Here is a 24,650-nt window from a genome sequence, read left to right as displayed (position 1 = left end):
GGCACAGCGGGGACGGGACCCCCGTGGAACCTGCTGCTGGGGCCAAGGAGGGTTCTCCCCTCACCGGGGAGGGGTCTCGTCCTCTCCCTGCCCTGTGGCACCGGGGGACAGGCGGGACGTCCCCGAGCCCTGCCCTGGGACCCCCGAGCTGCGGGGTGGCCCCGCTCCGCTCCCGTTCGCGACAGCCCCGCGCTGCTTTACGGTAGTGTGGCGCTTCCCGCCTCTCCCTTTCCGGCACGGCCCCCCTCGCCTCGCTTTCCGGCAGCGTGGCATCTCGCCACCCGTCCTCCGCTGCCTGCCTTACGGCAGGTGTCGCGCGGCCCCGCTGGTTTGCGACAGGTTCCCGGTGGCGGGGCCCGGTGGGTGCGATGGACGTGGGGGAGCTGCTCAGCTACCAGGTGAACCCGGGGGGTTGGGCCGTGCTGGGGGTGTCGCGGTCTCCTGCGCTCCGGCGCCGGCGCGGAGGTCCTCTCGTCCGTGGCCCCGCTGCGGTGGCAGTGAAGCTGCTTCAGCTCCGGTGCGGCCGCGGGCCTGTGGCGGCCGCCGTGCGGGGCCTGCCCGGCCGCACTCGGTGCGCTCGCTCGGGGTCTGGTTAAAGTGGCGCTGAATTCTGGGCGTCTCTCCCGCTCTTCGGAACAGCGGTGCCCGGTGGGACCCGGTTACCGGGGGTTTTGCCGGTGTCGTTTCGGGCACAGATGGGCAGATTTGTGCCCGCCTGTGCCTGGAGCGAAGACTGAGCTCGTTCCATAGCTGTTCTAGCATGTCTTTTTCTCCCTGTTTTATGACAAAACCCATTTAATTTCACGTTTAACAAAATATTTTTAAAAAGTTTTCCTTATAAAAAACCTCCTTACTTCCTTTGCCCTGCGGTCATTGATTGTTCGTTGTGTGCAGGTATCGAGTGCGTTGATTTATTGTCCCAGGAGCAGATTTCAGGTGTTCCCTGTGAAACAGGGAAAAATGCAATAACATTTTGATATCTTGGCTGGGATAGTGTTGGGTTTTACTTCAGTTCCCAGCCCGGCATGCAGCCATGGGGCTTCCCTGGGTGAGGAAAACACCCTGAGACATTTTCAGGCGTGTGAGTGTGGCCAGGTCTGCTCCCGAGCTGAGAGCACAGAATTCCTTGGGGAGCTCAGTGCCATCCTGCTGTGCCTCATTCTGTGGGGCACAGAGGTGAAGGGAGGGTCTTGCTGTTCACCCCATGTTTGTGCTTTGAGGATCTGTTGTTTGGAGATGCTCAGGGAAAAAGGGAAAGTTGCTGTGGGTTTGAGAAGTTTCTCAGCAGTTTTCCCAAGTGTCTGGGGCATGGCTGTGGGAGGAGTCTGTCTTTGAGAGCTCCACTGGATTCCTCCTTGCTCTGTCTCAAACATCCTTCCACATCCTGCTGCATTCAACAGCAGAGCCTTGCTGGTCTGAGATCTACTCCACTTCTGTATTTCTCTATCTTTTTTAAATGTGATTTTTCAACATCAAAGTAGAATTTTCATTTCTTACATTCCTTTGATTCTTTTGCTTTCTCCACCCCATCTGGGGGTTAGCAGTGTCATCCCTTACATGTCTGGGATGCAGGTTAAGGCACAGAGAGGTTAACCTGAATGAACTTTGACATTTTTTTTAACCAAGTTCCACTTTGGGGTTTTGTTAGTTGGTTTTTCTCTTCCTCTCAAAATGTGAACACCCCAGGATTCCCTCCACTCCGGAGGGAAGTGTCCATCCACTTTGCTTTGCTCACTTGGATTTTGTACAGCTTTCCCTTGGATGAGCTTTCAACGCGGCAAGGGGGTGATTGCTTGTGACAGCAGGGACTGTATTCTGTTGAGGTAAAGAAACGCTGCTTAGCTGCAGGGTATCGAAATTTTAATTTAATTTCTTGCTGCTGAAATTATTCTTAGCTGCAGGGAAAAGCATTCTGCAGCTTTCAGCCAACTGCTGAAATAGTTCCTGAAGGATTTGTCCTGGCTCTGTGCTCTCCTGGGCTCTCACCTGAATGCAGGTGGTTCTTGTGTCACTAGCTGAGGTGATGCTTTAGTGAGCATTGGAAGTCAGTGGTGCTGAATTCAGACCTCCAGAACTGGGTACAATGGTGAGTACAGGTGAAAAAAGTGGAGGAGCAGAAGGCAGGTAAATAGCTCTGGTTCTGAGAAAATTAGTTTCCCTTTTGTGAGGGCATTTTTGGCTGAGAGGTGGGGAAATATAGTAGGAAATAGCAGATTTCACTGCCTCCCATCCTGTGGGTCAAGCTCTGCCTTTGGAGAGGGTGGCCTGAAGAAGACAGCCAGGGGAGGGTGGCTTGGCAGCTCACCCAGCAGCTCCTGGCCCACTCCAGCCCTAGATTTTGAAGCTTCCATGCTCTGGGCTGAGCTTGGGCTGGTTCAAGGTCTCCTTGGTTGTCCTTGTTGCAGGGATGATACTGGCTGTCAGGTAGGTGGTGTGGTGCCTTAGCTCTCTGATTTTAATCTCTTGCTGCAAATGAGTTGGTCTTCTCAACCTCCCTCAGCACAACCCAAAATAATTGCTTTCCTCTTACACTGTTTTGAATTTTCTCCTCTAAATGTGTAATCTGTGCCCTTGCTTCAGCAAGAAGATGTTCTCCCTTGGAGCCAAACTTGGCGTGGAAGACTGCAGGCACCATGCCACCAATTCAGCACCAAGTGTCTGCCAGAACAGGAAAAGAAACCTCTTGCAACAAAAAATACAATTAAACAGCACCTGGCCGTTTATACAAAGCTCAGGAATCCATAAACTTTACGTGTTGCTGCAAAACAGTTGCAGATGGTCTAAAGTGATGATTAAATATTGCTGCTGTTTGCCCAGATCCTCCGTGTTTGGTCTCTGATTACAGAGGGTAATTAAGAGGACAAAGCCAACTCTGGGGCTATTCAGAGTCCTCTTTCAGTTGTCTTGGGAGGGAATAAGGGAGATTATTTGAATTCTCATTAAAGGCAGATTTCATCACCGTGAGTGATCATTACAAACTGCTAATTTTTTGATGGAATGTCAGTAAAATCAAATAGCAGAAGAAGCAATAACTAACAGGGTGAGATCTGACTTCCCTGCACTGGGCGATCTTCCCGTTGTCTGTCAGGGTTGAGTGTGGTGCATGTGGGGATGGATCTCCGTGTGTCCATGGGGGCACAGCATCATTTCTGCTGCTGGGACAGATAATTTGCTGTGAGTTTGCAAAGTAACGGATGCATCTGATGGTAGGGGCAGCTCAGCTGAGCTGATTGTTGACTACTTACAACATTATTACTCTAGGAACTCCGAGCTGACGTTGCATCAGCTGTCTGCCTCATCCCTTGGCTGTGCTCCTGGGAGCCCCACGATGTCAGAGCTGTCTTGGCTGTCTTGGTGCTCTCACAGGGTGGCAAGTGAATCTCTAGTTTACTTCCCAATGCATTTGGGAATGTCTTTGACCACCAAACCAGAGGGTGTCAAGCAAGATCCCTGTCCTTCACCTCCCTGATGTGCTCCTTGGCTGGTTCACAAGGGACAGCACAGGGGTTCATTCCTTCTGGAATTAATAATCCATATCCATGTGGGTACAGTGTGCACCTGCCATTGCATTTGCCTCAGTTTGTGTGATTTTGGAGCTTTTGGAGCTCTGAGATTTCTGATTTTCCTGGGGTATCAGTTCCAGTTTTTAGTGCTCAGATCCTGCACCATTTAGAAGTGCTGTGTTCACGCCTCAGGAAGAAAAATCATGGAAAAGTGAGATTGATAGTAGCCTGGTTTATCACAAACATTGGAAATAAAATTAGGAAGTCATTGAAGATTCCTCTGGAGATTAGGATCCCAAACTGACATCTGCTGTGCTGCTTTCTGAGTGGCTCTTTGGAGCAGGCTGGGAGGTGGGCACAGAAGAAGCTGCATCATTTATGAAGATTTATTTCAGATTTCATTAACAAAAAAATTCTGATCCTCACAGTAACGAGGTTACTTACAAAACAGATACATCAGTAATATGAAACTCCTGAGTATTTCTTGAGTAATATGAAACTACTGAGATCCCTCTAAACCTTCCTCATGTTTAGCAAAGGCTGAAGCAATCAGGATTCTGAGAAATGTGTGTTCTGATTTTGTGGGGTACTTAACCCTGATATTAATGTGCAATCAGTGCTTGGAAGAAGCCCAGGGGTGCTGGCAGATTATTGTGCTTTGATTTAGGACATTGTTTCCCTGTCCCTCATGGCACACGTGTGGATGCTGCTCCTGCTGCCCACGCTGAGGGCAGGCTTGGCCTTACCTGTGTCAGGTGTGTCTGGGGAAAATACCCAAAGGCTGGGCCCCAGGGAGTGTCAGCTCAGGGTATGTCAGCTAACAGACACAACCAGTACAGGAGGACTGCAAGAGAAAGGGAAAGATAATTCTCCCCTTCCCAATTACCAGCTTCTGTTTACTTTATCATATTTTATAAACAGTAGCTTTTTTTTAAACCCTTTTGTATTCATTGGTTTTTGTGTGGTGCTATCAGTGTTAGATTTAAATGAGAATGCCTACTGAATAAATTACTGTGAATGCCCTGCATTCAACAGGAACAGAATTAGGCTTAGCTAACAAAACAATTGAAAAATGCTTTTCTTGTGCATTTTCTAATGAATTCCAACTTCTTGCCAGATTCACCTTAGCACAACTAAGTAAAAAAACCCACATTTTGTTTATCAAATGATTAACTTTCTCTTTGCTACCAGAAAGGCAGAATTTGTGCAGATGTCTGTGAAGCTGTGGAATTGGTTAAATAAATGTGTTTGGACACAATCAGTGTGTTTGCTGAGCGAAATGCACCAGGCTCGGTGCAGCAACCTATGGGCTTAATTCTTGCTGGTTGGTAACAGTCCTTTGCAAAACACAAATGCAAACCCAAGATGAAAATCAATGAACAGAAACTAATGCCTGCCTTAAATCAGTTGTTCATGACTGTGCATCTCTTGTGGAATGAGCAGGACCCAGGTGTTCCACTCGGGCCGTGGTTTCCTGGCTTTAATAAGTGCTGGTTGGGAACGGCAGTGTTCTTAGCAAGGTTTTGCATATCATCAATAAGGAGAGGCAAAGCCTTAATGCCTGCTTAATAGCGTTTGCCCAGAATTCAATTACTGCCTATTGCCAGGCTGCTGGCAGCGTTAATGATCGCACGCGGGGCACTTCCATGATTTATCATAATGATTCTGGTATGTGTTAGAGACGCCTCTCCCAGCAATGCATAAATACAAAAAAAGGGTAAAATAATTGAGATGGAAGCAAGGGTGTAAATTCTGATCTTGAGGATTGTGTACTCAGAGGAAATGGGGAGAGGTTAATGATGGAGTTTTAATTTAGGTTTTGTTCTGGGATGTAGTCCCTTCCCATGGCACATTACTTTGCATCTGACAGACCCCCAGCTTCCTTAGCCTCTAATTGCACCTCAGGGTTGCCAGGGGCTTTGGTCCTTTTTAATGTTTAGAAATAAGAGTGAGGAATGAGATTCCAATTCCAAATTAGGAACATCCATAGCAAATCTTATTGAGATTTCGATGTAAATTTTGGGATTTATGTCACTAATTGCTGTTTCTGTGTTAGTGACATTAATCTGTCAAAGATGGTTTAGGATGAGTAGGGTATTACCAAGGAGTGAATGGAAGGACATAGGAAGGGCAGTGCTCTTTGTGACATCAAGGACATTGAGAGAGGGGTATGGATTTACTGAAGATTTTCCTTGGATGATGTAATTTAGAACAGCACCTTTTCCTTATTCTTTTTATGGGGTTGCTGGTTGCACAGGGAGTGTTTGAATTATTAGTTGTTGTCAACGACACATTTGTTTCCAAACGGATCTATGTTAAATTATATTTTAATGTACCTAGAAGATAAGTAATAGGAATCTGCTTAAAAAAAAAAACCCAATCCACAAAACCCTCCAAGCAAATAAATTTTTCATTTCACAGAATCTCTGGGTATGCTTCCACGTCATGGCTATTGAATTATGAGCTGAGTAACTGCTTTAAAGGTGCATGGAGGCACTTTAGAAGGGTTTTAAGTCAGGAATGTACCATCCGTAATGGAAATGGCAGGGAAGATATAGGGAGAAAGGAGACAGATAACAGAGCTTGAGCAGGTCTGCCTGGGAGCGAACAGATACAGCTCTGATTTGTGCTAATGTGTTGTCTGGGAAACTTGATTCTGCATCTTCCCTAAAGTGGTGACAAGGTGGTAACCCTGAAAACAAGGTGATCCTAGCCAGCCTGCTGTCTCGCCTGCTTCTTAACTATAATTAACTCCTAATGTGCTTTTTGGGACTGAGTGGGGGGGACTTTTATTTTTTTACATCTCCTGAAAGCAGCATTTTCTCCAGAGCATCTTGTCATTGGTACTAGGCTGTGCCACTGGTGCAGCTCGTGGCAGAACTGGAACCACAGCTGGATTCCCTTAGGAGCCTGCAAGGTTTATTACCCTCTGCAACCCAAAAGCTCCTAACCTGCCAAGGAGCTGGAAATTCCCGTCTTGATGCTCACACTAGTGCCAGACCTGGTGGGAGAATGGCACTGTCACTTATTTCCTCTGCACCTTTCTTTGGATCAAGCAGGAGAAGGATCCCAGTCTCAGGTAAAAGCAGGGCCTGTGTTCATCTAAGCCTGATGTGACTTTTGCCATTTTAGACAAAGGGTCCCACAGAGCAGAAGAGCAGAGGCTGCCTGCCAGGTGGTGTTTATAAATAAGATGGACACATGTTAGACCTAATGAGGTTGCAAAATCACCTACCAGGTGACTTGAGCAGTGATATAAAGTAAAAGTAGTTTTGTTATTATTTTATTATTCTTGATACATACACTCCTTTTAAATAGCAAAGAATTAATTTTGTTTTGCTATAGTTATAGAGCATGGAGTACTCTTGTTTCAGCTTGGTCGTCCTTCAAAAATGTGAGAGACCAAATTTAATGTCCTTGTAGTTTTTGAGGGGAAAAAGCATTGCAAATGCTTTTATCCCTTTCTGCCTGAATGCAAACATGGGATTAGGATTAATGGACTTCTTGTCCTTGGCAAATTACCTTTAATTTTGACAATCAACTAGAAATAGTGGAATGAAATAGTGGAATGAAATAGTAGGTTGTTCCAAGCAAACCATGACAGTTTGGGCTCTGTTTAATCCAGTGTCAAGCCCCTGCAGAGCTGCAGCAAGCTGCAGTCCTCCTTGTCCTGCCTACACTGAGTTGGGCTGATTCTGCTTTTACTTGTCAGCAAACTTCAGACAGAAAGATGGGGGTGAAATGAGATGAACACAGGAATTCAATATAATCTTGTATACATTGCAGGTAAAAAATTATCTTTCCATGCTGTCTGCTGAGCATATCAGTCTGCTGGCTGTGAAATGTGGGGTTGTCTCAGCTGAGTCAGCAGGTTGGGGTTCCTTGATGGGCAGCTGTGCCCCACTGAGCAGGGCTGTTCAGCCACTCCTTGTCTGTGCACTCCTTGTCCTTGCTGTCTATGAAGATATTTCCCCGTGAATTGTGTTCATAGATCAAAGAAGGTAGGATGTTGACACAGCTCTTGGCAGAGGCATTCATCTACTCATGTGATGTTCCACTTCACTAAATTAATTTCCTTTCCAGTTTTCAGAGTTGTTAAGTGTCGTGTAAGCAAATCTTTTAAACAACTTGTAAGAATTTCTTCGGTATGGCTTGTAATACTGTTATTCTGGTTTGCAAGGGTCACAAAACACTTGTATTCATTCACCTTTTATTTCTCTGACTTCAGCCTAACAGAGGGACAAAAAGACCCCGCGATGAAGAGGAAGAGGAAATCAAAGCACGTCGGAAACAAGCCAGTGCCCGGGAGCATGGTCGTCATAGGGAAGAGGAGTCTGCTGCCCTGGAGGAAACTGATGATGAGAAGAAGAAACTCCTTCAGATAATTGAGAGGGATGGAGAAGAGGAAGACGAGGAAGTAAGTCCTCTGGGAAAGGAGAGGCAGTGGAAATAACCAAACACCAAACCACTTCTCTGTGATTTCCATTTCTTACCATGTAGGTGGTGAGACTTAACGTGATCTTCCTGTGCTTATACAGCTTCAGTTTGTGGGTTTGCTTTCCTGCCCTGCGGGGTGTTCATTAATTTCATATTCCTCAAATTTATCAGCTGAAGATTCAAATCGGGGGCAAAAGCGAGAGGGCTTTCAAGTCTGATCTCTGTTTGGTTTGAGAATACCCAAATCCCCTTCTAAAGTATATTTTTAGGAAACAGTTTCTGTGTTCTAACCAATTTCCTGACGATTGTTCTCATCGGTACCCCCAACCATGCAGCTTCTCTCCCTCTTTGTAGCTGTGCAGCAGCAGCAGCAAATAAACAAACATTCTTCTGTACAAGAAAGGTCTTGGGTCAGAGGAGGGGGGTGGCAGCTGTCAAGGGTAAATGATTTCAAGCCTTGGAGACAGAAATCCAATGCTGCATTGGCCTTTCTGCCAAGGGCTAGGGAAAAGATCACTTTATAAATGTGACACATGGATTGGTATAAATCTAGAAGATACTTGCTTCCTGCTGCCCATGTCCTGTTTGATAAAAAAAACAAGTGATGTTCACCACTACAGAATCATGTAGCTTTGTAAAATATCATTGTCCTTTGTATACAGCATTGCCAACATCCGTCTTTGAGAATCTCCCTCGTGTTTTTGATGTTGAGCTATTGCCATGACAGTTGTGGCTGATAGCAGAAGAAGATAATGCAGGATTTCTGTAGCATTTCAGCTCCAGGGAGGATGGATCGAGAGAAGAATCCTCCTGACTGGCTAGAGTTTTAGAGATTCCTGCAGTGTGCCAGTCCCTCATCTTTGTCAAGTGGAGTCCTCCCAGCCAGCCAGACATTATAAAAGCTGAAAGTCCAGGCTTTCTTTAGAACTCAAATATCTTGTTTATTACTTTGGACTGCAGTTAATATAAGTGCCATTAAAATGTGCTTTATCCCAGTAAATTTGATGGGAAGAAGCTAATCTGTAGGACACTGCAATACTGAATGCAAATTCAATACAAGATATAAAGCAGATCCTAATGGAGATATTGTGGTGATATGTGTTAGAGGAAGCAAAGAATCAAAGGGAACACAGAGCAAAGCAGTGTCAGCATGTGTGGGTTGAAATCCCACTGCAAGAAGAATGTGCTTTGGGCACTGTAGTATTGATTGGCTGAATGGGGTGGTGACATGAGTGGGATGGCAATGAGACAGGATGGGCAAAGGAATGAAGGAAATCCAATAATAACTGAATGCTGGGGCTGGTGTTGTTACTGTAATGGAGTTTGCTGAAGAAATGTAAGTTTTCTCTCTCATACCAGATTGCTGCTTAGAGTCACTGACCAAAGAATCTGCAACACCAGCAGCAACTCTTGACTTAATACTGAGCAGGGGATGGGGACAAAACTTGGCTTAAGATGGGAGGGTGTCTGGTTTGTTTTTTGTTTTGAGAGCTTCTCTTAAATAGTGGTTGTAAAACAGTCAAACAGAGGAGAGGGAAGAGGTTACACAGAGAAATCTATATCATCAATTTTTTAATAAAAGAAGTGCATTAAAATCATAAACTAAGGAAAATGTTTGTAGGTGTTAGGGAGGCAGCTGAGGTTGCATTGCTGCTGTACAGTAAATATACAACTCCAGCTGAGAAACACCTTCAGAGCATTTACAAAATAAAGAGAAAATACTAGACTAGAATATTGATTTATTTCTTTCTTTAGGAAAAGGCTTTAAGATAGCAGTGAAAGCTTATCCAAGTGAGGAAAATGCGGAAGAACATAAATTCAGGGCAGTTAAATGTAGACTTACAAAAAGCAATAGCACAAGGGACTTCTGCAGAGAAGCTCTCCGTGGGTAGAGGCTGTGAGTGCAGGGTTGCTCTATGTCAGAAGCAAAAAAGCATCGATATGTACTGGTGGTGCTATATAATAGCACCATATATAATAACAGTTATAACAGGTGTAAAAGAGCAGCTCGAGGTCTGAACTGGAGTGGATAGTGATGGTGTGTGAGGTGTTTGGCAGCTCTCTGCAGTGAGATTCCAGAGCTGGCTGGAATTCCGAGGGCCCTGGGCCTGGCTGCAGTCCCACCACATTGCTGATATTTCTCCAGCCATCCAAAGCTCACTTTTCTGCCTTTTCTGATTTGGTCAGGAGGAACCTTTGGATGAAAGTTCAGTGAAGAAGATGATTCTTACCTTTGAGAAGAGATCCTACAAAAACCAGGAGCTGAGGATCAAGTTTCCTGATAATCCAGAGAAGTAAGACTATGCTTAACTTTTTTTCCTTTGATTTAGGTGTAAGCCTAAATCAATTGCTGGAATATAGAGATGTTTTCAGTTACATAAGGGTTATGTAACAGCAGTTATTGCCTTGTAGTTCTTCTAAATATTATTTGAAACTGACTTTGTTAATTAAAAATGGCTTTGTTGAGACTCTGGTGGGGCCAGTATATGGCTGGCAGCACAAAAACCGTCATAAGCAATAATTAAAGGTTTCATCTCATCATTTGTTGTGAAGGTATGTGCTTGCATACCAGCCAGAGGTCTGTGTGGGGAGGAAATAATTTTGTGTTACTCAGTGCTGTGGTGAGCAGAATGGCTGGATGGGTGCAGAAAGGCAGATGTGGTGTTCATGCTCTAGAAGCCTCTTCCTCCCTTCAAGGTGTTCTGTTATTCACATTAAAGGGATTTCTTCCTACACTTCAATACCATTACTTTTTTGTCTAGTTTGCTGTCCTTTCCCTTATCCAGATAATTTTTATGGACCTCATTCAACCCACATACTAATATGTGCTAGCTAGGGAAGGTGCAGCACTCTGCAGAATTTATTTTATAAGCAGGTTTTTTCATGTGTGGCTGCAGCATCTTGATTTTAATTTTTTCTTGAAATTCTAGAACTGAATTACAGAATTGGAACAAATCTGCTTATTTACTCTATGTAAGTTATACAGTAAAAATGTTTATGCTGCTGCAGGATTAAACTTCAAGGGGCAGGTGTAGTACAGGGAGGATAGAAATGCAGGTGCCATGTGCATCTGGGGTGACAAGTCCTACCTGGTCTCTCCTGGAAGGCAGTGGTCTCTTCTTGCCTTTTATTACCCTTTTTTGTCTTGCCTCAGGTTTATGGAGTCGGAACTGGATTTAAATGACATCATTCAGGAAATGCACGTGATCGCGACGATGCCCGGCCTGTATCACCTGCTGGTGGAGCTGAATGCTGTGCAGTCTCTGCTTGGGCTGCTGGGACATGACAATACAGATATCCTTCAGCTGTTAAAGCAGCTCTCATGGGAGAGGCTTTCTACTGACTTTTCTGTAATCTCTCATATCCTCTTTCCCAGGCTCCTGTAGACGTTTTTCTCCTCTTCCCACCACACTGAATTTATGTGGGATTTTTTTGTTTTTTCCCAAGGAAAGCCCTCTTTGTTCAAGTAATATTGATTCTGAATTTTTTTCAGTGTTGTTATTTTCCTTTCTTGTTTTATGACCCTTTCATCTAGTTTTGTGTGGCAGTGTTAGAGTGTGAGCAGATGAGCAGCAGAGGAGAAGTGAAGGCGTTGGGCTTAGCCACGATAATCTCAGACTGTGCAAACTTTGTTTTACCCCTTCTTGCTGAGCTGAGCTGTCAGTCTGTCAGCTGTTGGGCATGGATTAGCTCACCACATGCTTCACTTTAGTTTGTAAATGTGCCTTCTTCATGTGCCCATACCTTTAGTTTGGTGTGCACAGAGCTCAAGGCTATGGGTGGCCCCTCTGGTTAAGTACATATCCAGAGACAATTCCATGTCCATGCTCAGTGGGGTCCAGTGTCACTGACCCTGATCCCTCTGTACACCTGGTTCTTGTACCTCTGAACCTCTGAGGGCATCTGAGAATGAGTTTCCCATTTTGGTAATGTTGATCAAAAACAGTGCCATTTTTTGAGTATCCTGGTGCCTTGATGCTTAGCTGTCAGCTGGGAACTGGCACTATGCCCAGCTCCCCACTGTGCAGCCTGTAAAAGCAGACCTCAGCCCGCTTTGCTTGTAAAATATTCTACAGCAGATTAATTTGAAAATTTGTTACATGATTTAGGAGATTGCATGTCTGTGTCCTGAAAATATCAGTGAGTGGAGAGAGCAGTGAAGCCCCATGGAAAGGGCACTGGGTGTCGACTTGGGACTCAGGCAGTCCTTTTTCCATTTTTATTGATCCATGGCCTTAGGAAGGTAATTTATTCTTTGCTTCTTTATGTATAAAACAGGAGATAACGCTTACCAGCTTTCCTGAGGTGTTTTGGAATATACAATGTGAAAAGGCCTGTTAGTGCTGCATGTTGTGGGCTGATGCTCAGATCTTGGTTTTCTTTTTTAGCACTTTTCTTTATAGCACCTTCTATTGAGAATTCATAATTCATTCTTTCTAAATGGGTGCAGTGATCAGAAGCTAAAACCAAAACATAAATATTTTATTGCATGCCAATTCATATTAGAGAGCACTGCTTATGTGTTTGGGTATTTTGACTTGCATTGGGTAGAACCTTGATGTGGTGAATGCTGGTCCCTGCAAAACAGTAAAGCCCACAGCTTCCCTTATCCAAGATCTGCGAGGAAATGGCTCTCAAATAACTGTTAACAATTTATGTTGTACACGGAGAAGCTCCTCCCATGCAAATCCAATTTCGTGGTTACTGTAGTTTAATTATTTATTTTATACCAGACACCACAGACTTGTTTGTACTGTGCTCTTTTATACTGAATTTCTCATTCATAGGGAAAAAAGGAACAGTGGGAATATTGACTGGGATAGCAGAGCTATTTTCCAGACGAAGTGCGCTGGGGTACAGCTTGCTTTGTCCTGTCAGCCATGGAAAGCTTTGTGCTGGGGTCACTGCTGCTGTCAAAGACTCGTCAGAGTTTCCACAGTGAACTCTTTTTATTTGGTTTGCAACTTGCCTGTCACTGAGTTTATGGGTAGGAATTTGGCCTGAGAACTGCAGTTTTGGGAAAAGTATATTTCTTGTTATAAAACTGCTGAAGTGTTTTGAGCTCCATTGGAAGCAGAGACTGCTGCTGCTCACATACAGGGTAGAAGCACTATTAAAGTGAAGCATCTAGACATAAAACTGAATTGATACAGCTCAGGTTTTCTAATGATATTTTGTTAAAACAAATGGGAGAATATTTTTTAAAATGAGTTCTTCAAGGAGAGAACTAAACAAATGGCTCTTCAGCTGTGATTTAAATGTGGTGTCTTGAGGGACTAATGCAAGGAGACAAAAGCAATGTCCAGGGGGAGCAAATAATCTGCTGAATGATTCATACAGTTTTACACAAAACATGTGAATGAAAGATGATCACCAACAAGATTTTATTAATGAAAGACATGAACGCTTCAAGCGAGGCTTTGCTTTACCGTCTCCTAAATTTTATAGGACAGCTGATACTCTCACTGCAAGCCTCAGCAGAAGCTTCCCAGATAGGAATGCTCTGCATGATGAACTCTGCTGAGTTCTTTGCTGTGCACTCTCAAAAGAACCTGGTTCAGTTATCTTTTGTAGCACCCAGGAGACAGCAGAAATCTTCAACTGATTCCTCCCTGAGCTTTCTCTGCCACAAGCTGATGAAATGCCATTCCCTCAATTTGTCTTTGTCCATTATGTATTAACCCCCAGACCACCTTAGTGGTCCTCTGCCTTCCCAAGCCCAGTATGTCAAGGTCTCTCTTTTATTGCAAGTTGCCCTGTGAGTGCCAAAGAGAAGACAAGAGTTCTTTCTGTTGACTTGCTGGTTTTGCTCTTGCTGGTGCAGTGCAGTGTGTGATTTGCCTTTGTCACTGCAGTGGCACTCTGCTGAGGTGACACTTGGCTGAAGTGACACCCTGGTGACTTGCCTGCAGCTTGTCCAGCAGAACGTCCAGGCTTTCTCTTGCAGAGCTCACCTCTCCAGCCAGCCCCAGCACACGGCTGAACTTCACTAGGAAAATACAGATGAAAATACTTTTCCCGTTGCTGCTTGTGTGTCTGAGCAAATGCACAAATAGGAGACCTGGGAGCCGGTTTGTCAGCCTGGGCACTTGAGAGAGATCCATCACAGAGTGGTTATTTAGGACATGCAGAAAACCACGTCTCTTGCTCTGCCCCTGGGACGCAGGCAGGATTGATCAGTGTGTCTGAGAGAATAGGGAAGTGGGTCTAATGAGCTGGAATACGTCTTGTCGTACAAGGGAGCTGTGCAGCAGGCAGGGGAGCTGTGTGTTATGCAGCCCAGAGTTAATGAGTGAAAATTGGGCTGGCAGAAGCTCTGTTGTTCCTGTGAGGGCTGCGGTTTGAGGAGTGTGCTGCCCTAATTGGGCTGGGCAGAGGGGGGTGATGCTCCTGCTGCCGGCGGTGCCCTCGTTAGGGGTTTGTGTGTATCAGGTTAGCAGGGCTATCACTGAGAGCAGAATACCCAAATCACATTATTATAACTCATTTCTCTTTGCTTGTGTTTAGTCTTGACAATGCAAAACGGTGCCTTGTTAGACCAACTCCAGCATGTTTGATTTGAAAAAAATAAGTAACTACCATGAAGAAACAGTAAAATTGCCTGATACAGCAAGCACAGAATCACATTTTTTTTTATCATCCCTAATTGTTCAGATTCCCTATTTTTAGTGTTTGTGGGGCAGGTCTGCTGCAGTAGTCTGTGTGCTCTTGTGTCTGGTATCCTGTGCCCTGCTGCTGCGATTGTAATGCATTGTATCACCTCACTGGTAATGTACTGCCAGTTGCTTTGGTGTCGTGTCATGAACACACTGGCCTAAGAGCCATCTGCTATTGATACTAAATGTGTTTGCCTCCCTGTTAGTTGTCCTTAACACCCAGCACATGTTTCCATAGCTGTGGTTGACTTGCTGCAAGAGCTGACTGATATTGATACTCTCCATGAGAGTGAAGAAGGAGCTGAAGTCCTCATTGATGCTCTTGTAAGTAGGAAACCCCAGATTATTTCAGTGCCTCAACATCTGCCTCAGCCCAGCAATGAGCACTGACCCACAGTGCTTTCTGCAGCTCTGTGTCTTTGCTGCCAACGTCATGATGGAGATAACCAGGAGAAGCCTGTTCTGAACCTGAGACCACAATGGCTGTTTTTGATGAAATGCTAGAGTTTGGGGAGTGGGTGTTTGCACCATTTGCATGTTGTTGCACCATTTCTTTTTTGGAAGGAACACTGTCATATTGCAAAATTTGTGTGGGCTGGGAGATTTTTTGGTGCAGGGAGGGAGAATGAAGTAATAATATTTGTGACTTGGACAGTGTCCCACTGAAAACAGGAGCTTTGTTTGCATTTCCCTTCTCTTCTGCGGAAAAGGGTGACCTGGGTTCACTCATGGAGAACTGAAGTTTGTGGCAGGGACTGTTACCCAAAGGACAGTGATGCCTCTGTGATGTTTCAGTCTCACCTCTTGCACAGGAGACTGGTTGTCTTCTACCCAGTAACTCTTGTTTCAGGCCCAAAAATCTGGGCTTGAACTGGGGCATCTGTTGGTGATGGTGTGATTTTTTCTTAACAAGTAAAAACTTAAAAGTTTTCGTGTAGAAGAGCAAATGAACTTTAAAGGGTGGAGGAGGATCCAGAGGTTAAGGGTCCCTTTTGGCACAGAGTGAACCAGCCCAGAAAGTTACCTAGGTGGGTAGGAGATGCATTTGTTGGTATTGAGTGTTTTCTGCACTGTGAACTCTCTGAGTGCCTCTTGGCCTCAGATTTTCCCTTTTCCTGGTGTTTGTGCTGGATGCCTCCTGCTCCCTGGCTGAAGAATGGGGATACCAAATCCTCCAGAGAGGTGATGCCCAGCCAAACATGAGTTTTACAGGTCTGTCCTACCTTGGAGCTGGTGAATTGGCTGCCTTTGAGGATTACTGTGGCTGTGTCTGGTTCTGTAACTATTGTGTTGAATTTGGAAGACACGGAATTACAAGTTTTCTTTTGTTTGCTTTGTTTGGCTGCTCTGTTTTCTCCTACAATCCTTCTTGTCCAGTCACTATAATGTTACCTTCCAAAGGTTAATGACAGTGCCCAGAGCCCAGTTCCTCCAGCTGGCCTCTGGGCTGTTGTTAATTACTCTGCCTTGGTGGGGAGATTGCTGGGTGAATGAAATGGGAGAGAGGAGCTGCTAGAGAAGATGTTTTCTATAAAATATATGGAGAGGTAGTAAATCAAGTGAAGTTCTTTCTCTGTTTTCATTGTCACCAGCTCACTGATAATAGCCTTGTTTAGAGGTTTCATTGTCCTGCTTGAAAGAAGCAGGTCAGGACTATCTTGGGAGAAATGTTTAGATATCTGCTTTTTAGATTACTTTTTTTTTTAAAGAAAGTAGGTAAAAGGTTGTACAGTATCTGAAGATTGTTGCATTGTTTTCTGCAGCAGCCCATGTATGTGTTTTTTCCACATATTTACTAGGCCCAAAACTGGTTAAGAGTGTTTGAATTGGTAATGTTATTTTGTTTAGCTGTTCCAAGCTCATGTCCACAATGGAAAGTTTGCCAGAATCAAGCTGGACTCTTACCAATTCCAGTTTTAAAGGCATATTTCGGGTATGAGCTCTGTGATTCAGGGAGTCCCCCCTGCCTGTCTGGTTTTTCTTAACTCACTGAAGTCAACTTGGTGCAGTCATCTTGAGAGGATTTAACTTCAGGACTTCAGCTGGTGATGGTTCAACTCTTGGGTTTGGGTCTGTGGGTGTGAGCATTGTTCTGTCAGCTTTTTGTATTAGGTGCAAGGTCCAGCAGCAATGTAGGCAGGCAGCAGCGACCAGCTGGGAGCAGAGCCGCTCACAGAGCTGACAGTTCTCTTGTCTTGTGGTTTGTGAGCTTCATGCTTCAGAATTCTGAGGGATTATAAATCTGGTTGGTTCAGGAAATAAGAGTGTGACAAGGTGCATGTTTACCTCCTGATGCTTTTCTGTTTAATCTGAAACACAAAACTTGTTTCATTAATTAGGAAAAACATATTGACAGATTTACATGATGATTCCTTTGCTTTCTCTGAGATTTTACAGCAGGGTTGTTCGTGTCTTCTGATCATGTCTGGCAGGGTGTTTCCTTCATCTTCTTTTCAGTCTCGTTTCTTATCTTTTTATCTTTCCCATGACCCTGGGGATTTAGGTGGAGGGTCAGGTTGTGGCCTTGTTGGTCCAGAATTTAGAGCGCCTGGATGAAAGTGTGAAAGAGGAGGCTGATGGTGTCCACAACACCCTGGGTAAGTGGCTGCTGCACAACCCCTTGCTCCTTTCTGTGGTTTGTACCAAGGAATGTGTTATCCCTTCCTTTCCTTCCTCCTCCTTTTCCCTTGGAATGCCAGCACTGCAGTACAGGATCTGGTATAGCTTTTATTCAAGCACAGCTTGGAATCACTCGTCCTTGGAGCCAGAGTTTGTCCTTTGTCCCTGCATGAAAGGTGCCACTTCCCAATCCAGTTGTGTTTGGAGGTGCAGATACATGGATCACTGCACTACACCAGAGGCAATCACAGAACTGTTTAGGCTGGTAAAGCTCTCTAAGATCACTGAATCCAGTTATTAACCCAGCACTGCCAAGGCCACCACAAAACTGTGTCCCAAAGTGCCACATCTACACAGCTTTTAAAAACCTCCAGGAAGGGACTCCACTGTTCATGTATTTATTATGAACATATCTCTGAGCTATACTTTGTTTCTGTCTTGACAATATATTTAACTTTCAGGTAGTGAAACATTTGCAGTTCATGGAAGGACATAACTGCCTCTGCTCCCTGATCTTTGCACAGCACAGAACCATGGCAGGGTGGTGCCACTGCTGACAGTCACCCAATCCTTGCAGTCCTTCAGGACTGTAATTTCCTAGGACTGTAAGAATGAGAGAGATTGGAAACATGAAATTTTGAATTTTTGGTGGGGAAAACCATCTGTTTTCTGTGTCTTTCTTCCCAGGAATAGTGGAGAACATGGCAGAGTTCCGGCCGGAGATGTGCACAGAGGCTGCACAGCAGGGCCTCATGCAGTGGCTGCTGAAGAGGCTGAAGGTGAGCTGGTTTCTCACTTTCCTTCTACAGACCAGCTAGCACAAAAAATAGGTTAAGAAAAGCCAGTTGTGCTTGTGTATGTTGTAAAAGCTCAGTTAAGGACAAAAAGTTATAGTTCAGAGTCTATGTCCTCAGCAATTTTAGTTTAAAGAGACACACTTTGGTCTTGTCTTTAGAAATGGAAATAATCTATAGAAATTGTCTCTTTTATCTTTTCATATGATTCATATATGTTGGATTTCCATGGATGAGATCTGTAGGACTATAAAGGCTGACCAGTGAGAGGGGACACTAATATTAACCATTTAATGGCCTTTGCTTCCCATATTTCTAACACTTTTTTGAGTTTTAAGTGATGTCTGTGTTTAAATGCTGCTGGGGGCAGCTTTTGCTTTGAACTCAACTGATTGCCTTTTAAATTAAAAGCTGCTTTTCATATGCTGCATCCTTTGACAGTGAGTTACAGACTTTAACTGTGTCTTGTGTGAAAAGACGCCTAAACATTCACTGGAAAATACTGTAGAAAAAGAATGGATAATTCAGCCCTCTCACAGAAATAGTGAAGGAAATACAGCAAAGAAATTCTGGCTGTTCTCTAACCTGTCAGGCATTAGTACTTCCCTACTTAAATGTCTGCATGATTAGAAAGCTTCTGAAATTCCAGAAATTCTCCATCAGCTGTGTAAGTGCAGGTACCCCTCTGTGCATATCACATCCTTGTTAGCAGAAGTTATCTGTAATTTCTCACTACAGGTAGTAACATAATTATGTTCTTTGCTTAAAAAGAAAAAGTGAAGTTAATTTTAGTCTTGGCAGGTAGGTACTGCTGCCTGCCTTGGAATTACTATGGCAGCTGAAAGGCTGAGAAATTTGGGAAAGCAAAATAATCCCAAGTAGGATTCCCCTGCTTGGTGCCATAGAACATGAATGCTCAATGGCATTCCAAGCTTGTGCAGGGTGTATGGTGTGTTCCCTGGCTGTATTATCCCTGGATTTGGGATGTGGGATCAGGCAGTGCTTTCTCTTACCTGTACAGGGTTATGGGAGGCTAATGAACCCCCCTCCAGATGTGTTGGCTCTTAGCAGCATATGGTCTTGAATCTCTAGCCCTGACAGATGTGTTTGTGACTAACCCAGGATCTCAGCAGCTGTGTAGAGATACTGTGGAATGTCTGTGGGATAAGTTTAAGATCAGGGTTCTGTCTGGGCAGTGGTGAGGACATCTGGCACACAGCACAGGACATGAATTTCTGTTTCCTGACAACATTTCAGGTCTTATAATTGTATTGTGACTGTCAGAGCTGCCTCAGAAAGCTCAGGTGGAGAGCTCATAGCTCCCTTCTGCAAACACAAGCAGGGTTTGATGATGTGTGCAGTCTTGGGAGATCAGAATGTTGTTTTCCAGGATTTGCAGGGCAGCAGTTGGTCACCCCATGGCAGAAGCTGGCAGGGCTGTACAGCACTGAGCACCTTCCCCTCTCCAGCATGATCTGCCTGGAGGTGTCACCTGGCTGCTGTAAATACTGTCCTCTGCAGAGTTCATTTGGAATGAAAAGCTTCATTAAAAGTCAATACTTGGTGGTTTTTGGGGTCCTTCTGCTTTCCATGTTTCTGTGTGTTGCATGGTGCTTGCACACCATGCTCTGTTCCATGTCAGCACGGTGGGAGACTGGAGATGCTGCAGGGGGTTGTGTGTTTGGGGTGACAAATGTTATGTTTTAAGCCTAGGACTTCTGCTTTTTTCCCTTCTTGAACAGTGGAGTATAAATAGCTGGTAACTGATGATTTTTAAACTGGTTTTATTTTATGAATCTCAGTAAAACAGGTTGCATTATTATCTGATTGGTTAATGTTCAGTCTGTTTCTGTAGATGAAGCAGCTTTGGCAGCATGCAAAAACATTGGATCCAGTTCAGAATCCACTCTAGGGATTTTTTTGGGTATTCAAATTCAGCATTTTTGTTTCATTATGACTTCTTTAGCATATTTGAGGATGGAGGGAATATCTGAAATGGAAGTTATGTGATTGTGCAGGCAAAACCCATCTCATTTTCTTTTGACTGTGACACTCTGATCCTCTCAGGAAACTCTGGCAGTTACTATATAATGTTATTGTGATGTATGTTCTGAAATTCTGGTTTTGCTGACAGGCACGGACTTCCAGAACAGAGATAAGTGCCATGCACCCACATAACGTTGTGGAAAATATATCACAGGAAAGAGATTCTGTGTGGCAAACAACTGAAAACTGTACCTGGGGGTTTTGAGCCAACTTGGCCAAACCTACCAATGTAGGGTCATGTGAAGGTTCACAGTGGAGCTTCTGCATGTGTGCATGAGCCCACATGTACCTCCTATCATTCCTGAATCAGAATTGTTACTGTTCTGTCACTGAGGAAAACTGCAGAATTACTGTTGTGTTTTATTTTAAGAGCTGCTCATACATTTGGTGATTTGATTAATATGTTCTTCAAATCAGTGAGATGCTGAGGGCCGTGCCCTGATGGGTCTCTTTTTCCTTCCCCCACAGGCTAAGATGCCTTTTGATGCCAACAAGCTGTACTGCAGTGAGGTGCTGGCAATTCTGCTCCAGAATAATGATGGTGAGCCATGCCTGCCATATCTCTGTCAGTGAGGGCAGAATCCAGGCTTCTCTCAGATCACAGCAGCCCTTTTCTGCCTCCAGCTCCTCTTTGCTGACTTAACTCTCCTCCATGTGCTCCCTCGCCTCCACCCTCTCTTTCTCTGCAGCTTTTGTGCTCTGTCAAGCTGTATTGATTTTGTTTGCTGATGTATCAGTGTTAGATGGCTGTAAAATCTGACAGTTAGCTTCATTTTTCTCTCTCTTTTCCCCCTTCCCCCCACCTTTGTCTAGACAACAGAGAATTGCTTGGGGAGCTGGATGGGATCGATGTGCTGCTTCAGCAGTTATCTGTGAGTAATTCCCACATGCCTCCTCTTCCATCGGGAGACTGCTGGGCTGGGTGGGAGGAGTGGAAAATATCTGGGGTGCAGGTGCTGCCCTAGGAGTGCTTCATATTGGGTGAGGCATAGTCCTCAAATACCTTCCATGTGGTGTGTCATCCATGGTCAGTGAGATGAATCCCTTTGGTAAAGATGCTAATGCTGACGTACACGGAAGTTAAATTATTACATTATAATTTCATGGCAAGTTGGTGGTGGGCAGGGTTTGGAATTGGTCCATCTTCAGCATACTCCACTCCAAGCACAGGGTTGCCTGTGTTTGATCTGGCTGAAAGTAGTGTGTTCATAGCTCACCTATATTTCTTCAGGCAGTGCTGTCTGCAGCACCCTCAGGTATGAATTGTGTAGGAATCTCTGGTAATCAGCTTATCCACATAATTTGCCCTTCCCCTTGCAGGCCCTGTGTGTTATCCTGTAAATCCTGCACCAGGCTGCTGCACATTTGTGGGTGTACAGTCAGGGCAGCAAAGGGCAGCACTACAGTGGATGCAGCAGTGACCTGTGTGGTCACTTGCTGACACCTGTCAGGTGCTGGAGCTTTTGGGTGCAAACTCTTCATGTGTGTTCTGCAACAGCACAGCCCGACATTTGGGGATAATTTTGCTTTCTTTGTCATTCAGGTGTTTAAACGGCACAATCCAAGTACAGCAGAGGAACAGGAAATGATGGAGAACCTGTTTGACTCCCTTTGCTCCTGCCTAATGCTCAGCTCCAACCGTGATCGCTTCCTGAAGGGTGAGGGTCTGCAGCTGATGAACCTGATGCTCAGGTACCTCATTAGCATTGTGATTTCCTTCCTGCTTTTGATGTGCCAACACATGTTCTGGCTAGATATTTGTGGCTGTATTTTAAAACTTCTGTGTTAGGATATTTGTATGTCTTCTCTTTCTTTTTTTTTTTTTTTCCCAGCAGGTAAATAAGTTGGACTTTCACGGACATAGAATCTCCACTCTTTGTCTTTAGTTTTATTTCCTGAGTACTGAGGTTGCCACAGTGGCTGCTGGAAAGTGGCAGATCTTTCATCTGGTGTCTGCCACAGAGAATGCTGTAGGTCAGGTAAACCCTCTAAGGATTTAAATGACCTCCATGAAGGCAGGAGAGGACCTTTGGATGTCTCTAGGGAAAACATTTTTCCTTTTGTACCCCAGCTCAGGCTCCACTGTGTTGTGTAGCCTCTGAGCTGCTGAATTTTTGTGGATGCTGATAAAAAAATTACTTTTGTGAATGGGGCATACGTTTGCATTTCTTGTGCTGTGCTTTGTCACACCCTGAACCTCTGGGGTTTCTCTGCTCTCTCTTCACTTTGCCTTGCTGCCTGGCACTGAGTTGTGTCTGCTGGGCTGTCTGGCTCCCCAGAGCTGCGGGAGGGCACAGCGGGCTCTGTCTGGCTGTCCCCAGAGTGCCAGGCTGTGTGCTGGCGGGTTAGCAAGCACCAGCCAGGAATGCTGAGCTCCTGCAGCTCAGGGCTGGGGAATGTGCAGCAGCAGGGAACCGAATAAATAACCCAACGTGGATTATTCAAATAGGAACACTGGGTTTTCTTGAGGCTAATTAAGGAAAAGCTCCAAAACTAAGAACGGGAGGGAGGCCTCCCTCTGCCTGGAGTCCTAAGCTGCTAAACCAGCCTTGCAGAACTAATTAGTTGGAGTTCTTGTGCCATGTGGGTGGGATTCAGTGTTTGGATTTTTAAGAGCTTTTTACCCATTTTTTGACTCTACTGTTTAGCACTCTCTGCACCAGGATCCCAGCTGGAAAATTATGACAAGAGGAAAATTTATCCTTGGCTGCATTTTGCCCCCCACAGTAGTTGCAAAGGGGTTGGGAGGGACAGAGTGTGATGGATCTGTCAGCAGCAACTCTGTCTGGTGGACAGAGCTTCCAAGGCCTCAATCAGTGGATTCTGCAGTTTGAGTGGAATTGGTAAAGCATCAGTGGAAAAAAACTAACAATTCACAGAATTTGTTCTGGAAGCTTCTGTCACTACTGTCCACAGGCATGTACTATACTGACAGCTGATTATTTTATATTTTTTTAAACTCTTCTAATCCACTTCTAGTGCTTAGAAGCTCTCACAGGTGCTCAGTTTTTCTTGGACAGAGCAGCTGAGGTGACCACAATCTGTTGTTGTAAATAGGTAGTGAATGTGGATAGTTATGATCTGGAGCTGTTCATCTGTATCTTCTTGATACCTTCATGATAAACAGCAGAGAGCAGACATGCCATTCAGTTGTGATTGACCACCTTGCCCACAAACAAGGCAGAGTATTTTTCTCTCTTGTTGGTGTCCTTTGAAGGCCAGGGGCAGAGATTTGTTATTTTTTGGTTTTACTTTGGAGGTGGTTAATCACTGTACCACAGCCTGTGCAGATGAAAGAACAAATAGGCAAAGTTGAAAGTGTATTGACATGATGTGAGATAGATAAGCTGTGTGAGAATAAAGATATCAGGCTTGAATCTCCATTACTGTCGTAGGGAACATAGCATTCTGTGTCTGGTGCTGCCCGATCCATCCAGCCAAGTCGTTCTGTTATTGATGGTTGTGCACACAGACCTGCAGAGAGCTGCAGCAGCTTTCGATGAGTATTTAATGTGCTCATGATATTCCTACAGATAGTCATGAGATCAGGATGGTTTCTGTTGTGCTGAGCCTTAAAATGTGTGGCCAACAGCAAAAGGCAATGTTGTATCATGTGAACTTCTCTAGGTTTATGGGGGGTCAGTGGTAATGCCTGAGAACGAGCCCAATGTGGCTGATGTGCCTTATGTGCATGTCCATGGCCAGACGGGTCCTTGACTCATGCTGTGATCTGGGACTTGCAGTTGGCCCTGAAGAATTGGGGCTTCACCAAGCAGGTACATGGGAGGTGAGCAGAGGGTCTGGGAGAAGAGCAGGTTGAGAGGGATGAAGCTGGTGACAGCAGGAGTGAAGGAGGGAGTTTGGAAGCAGAATGAGAGCAGGGCTATATATATAATTATTTAACTTACATCTCTGCACCAAGTTAATGTTTATTTTATGTCACATGTTTATCAAAACCAAGGTAGTAGCCACCAGCAGAAAGTCAAGAAATGTCCCTTAGAATTAAACTAAATTTTCTTTTCAGGTCAGGAAGTACTTCTTAGTGCTCAGTCCCTCAGTCTTGCCTTAGTAACCTAACTGCAGTTTAGCCAAAAGAGAGGAAAACAGGCTTGTCCTGTCAGCTCCCTGGTGAACCCTGACAGGCAGCTTACTGCTTTGGCTGTAGAGCTGTGTTGGGTTTGTGCTGCTCCTGGGGGATGTGTCAGGGAGATTCTCTGTTGCTCAGGGAAAATGACGAGTGGCTTTCCCAGCTATGAACTGAGGAGCATGTGTATGCACAGAGACAAACACAGCCCAGGGAGCTCACAGGGACCTGCATCACTTGGGCCACAAAATGTTCTGTCCTTGCAGCTATGCTGCGACTTTCCTTGACCCTCAATAAAAGCTTTTGTCTTCTGTACAGCAAAACAAGACAATTCTATATAGCTCCCTGAAGCTTTTCTGAAGCTATTTCAGGGTATATTTTTTTATGATTGTTAAAATATTTTTATGTTTTCTTGTCCTGCTGTTCCTAATGACCCCTGGAAACATAAGCTGTCTCTTTACTAAATCTTCTGGTTAATTAAACGTAACCATTTTATGCACACTTTCCCAGG

The 24,650-nt window shown here is 44.7% G+C and overlaps 1 protein-coding gene across 1 annotated transcript in view; it reads left to right on the top strand.

Annotated features, from left to right (window-relative positions):
- Nucleotides 1-245: 245 nt before the first annotated feature.
- CTNNBL1 (catenin beta like 1) overlaps nucleotides 246-24,650 on the top strand; it is a 47,330-nt gene continuing 22,925 nt past the window's right edge. Inside the window, exons 1-10 of the mRNA XM_058850594.1 lie at nucleotides 246-398; nucleotides 7,732-7,920; nucleotides 10,128-10,234; nucleotides 11,095-11,236; nucleotides 14,825-14,920; nucleotides 17,100-17,193; nucleotides 17,903-17,994; nucleotides 20,524-20,596; nucleotides 20,869-20,927; nucleotides 21,599-21,747. Coding sequence (XP_058706577.1) covers nucleotides 369-398; nucleotides 7,732-7,920; nucleotides 10,128-10,234; nucleotides 11,095-11,236; nucleotides 14,825-14,920; nucleotides 17,100-17,193; nucleotides 17,903-17,994; nucleotides 20,524-20,596; nucleotides 20,869-20,927; nucleotides 21,599-21,747 — 1,031 coding nt within the window. The 5' untranslated portion in view covers nucleotides 246-368. The remainder of the gene's footprint in view (nucleotides 399-7,731; nucleotides 7,921-10,127; nucleotides 10,235-11,094; nucleotides 11,237-14,824; nucleotides 14,921-17,099; nucleotides 17,194-17,902; nucleotides 17,995-20,523; nucleotides 20,597-20,868; nucleotides 20,928-21,598; nucleotides 21,748-24,650) is intronic.

This window comes from Poecile atricapillus, chromosome 15 (assembly GCF_030490865.1).
Source record: "Poecile atricapillus isolate bPoeAtr1 chromosome 15, bPoeAtr1.hap1, whole genome shotgun sequence".
Lineage (NCBI taxonomy): Eukaryota > Metazoa > Chordata > Aves > Passeriformes > Paridae > Poecile > Poecile atricapillus.
The sequence above is the reverse complement of the archived record's forward strand: the minus strand, read 5'-3'. Positions and strand labels throughout refer to the sequence as shown.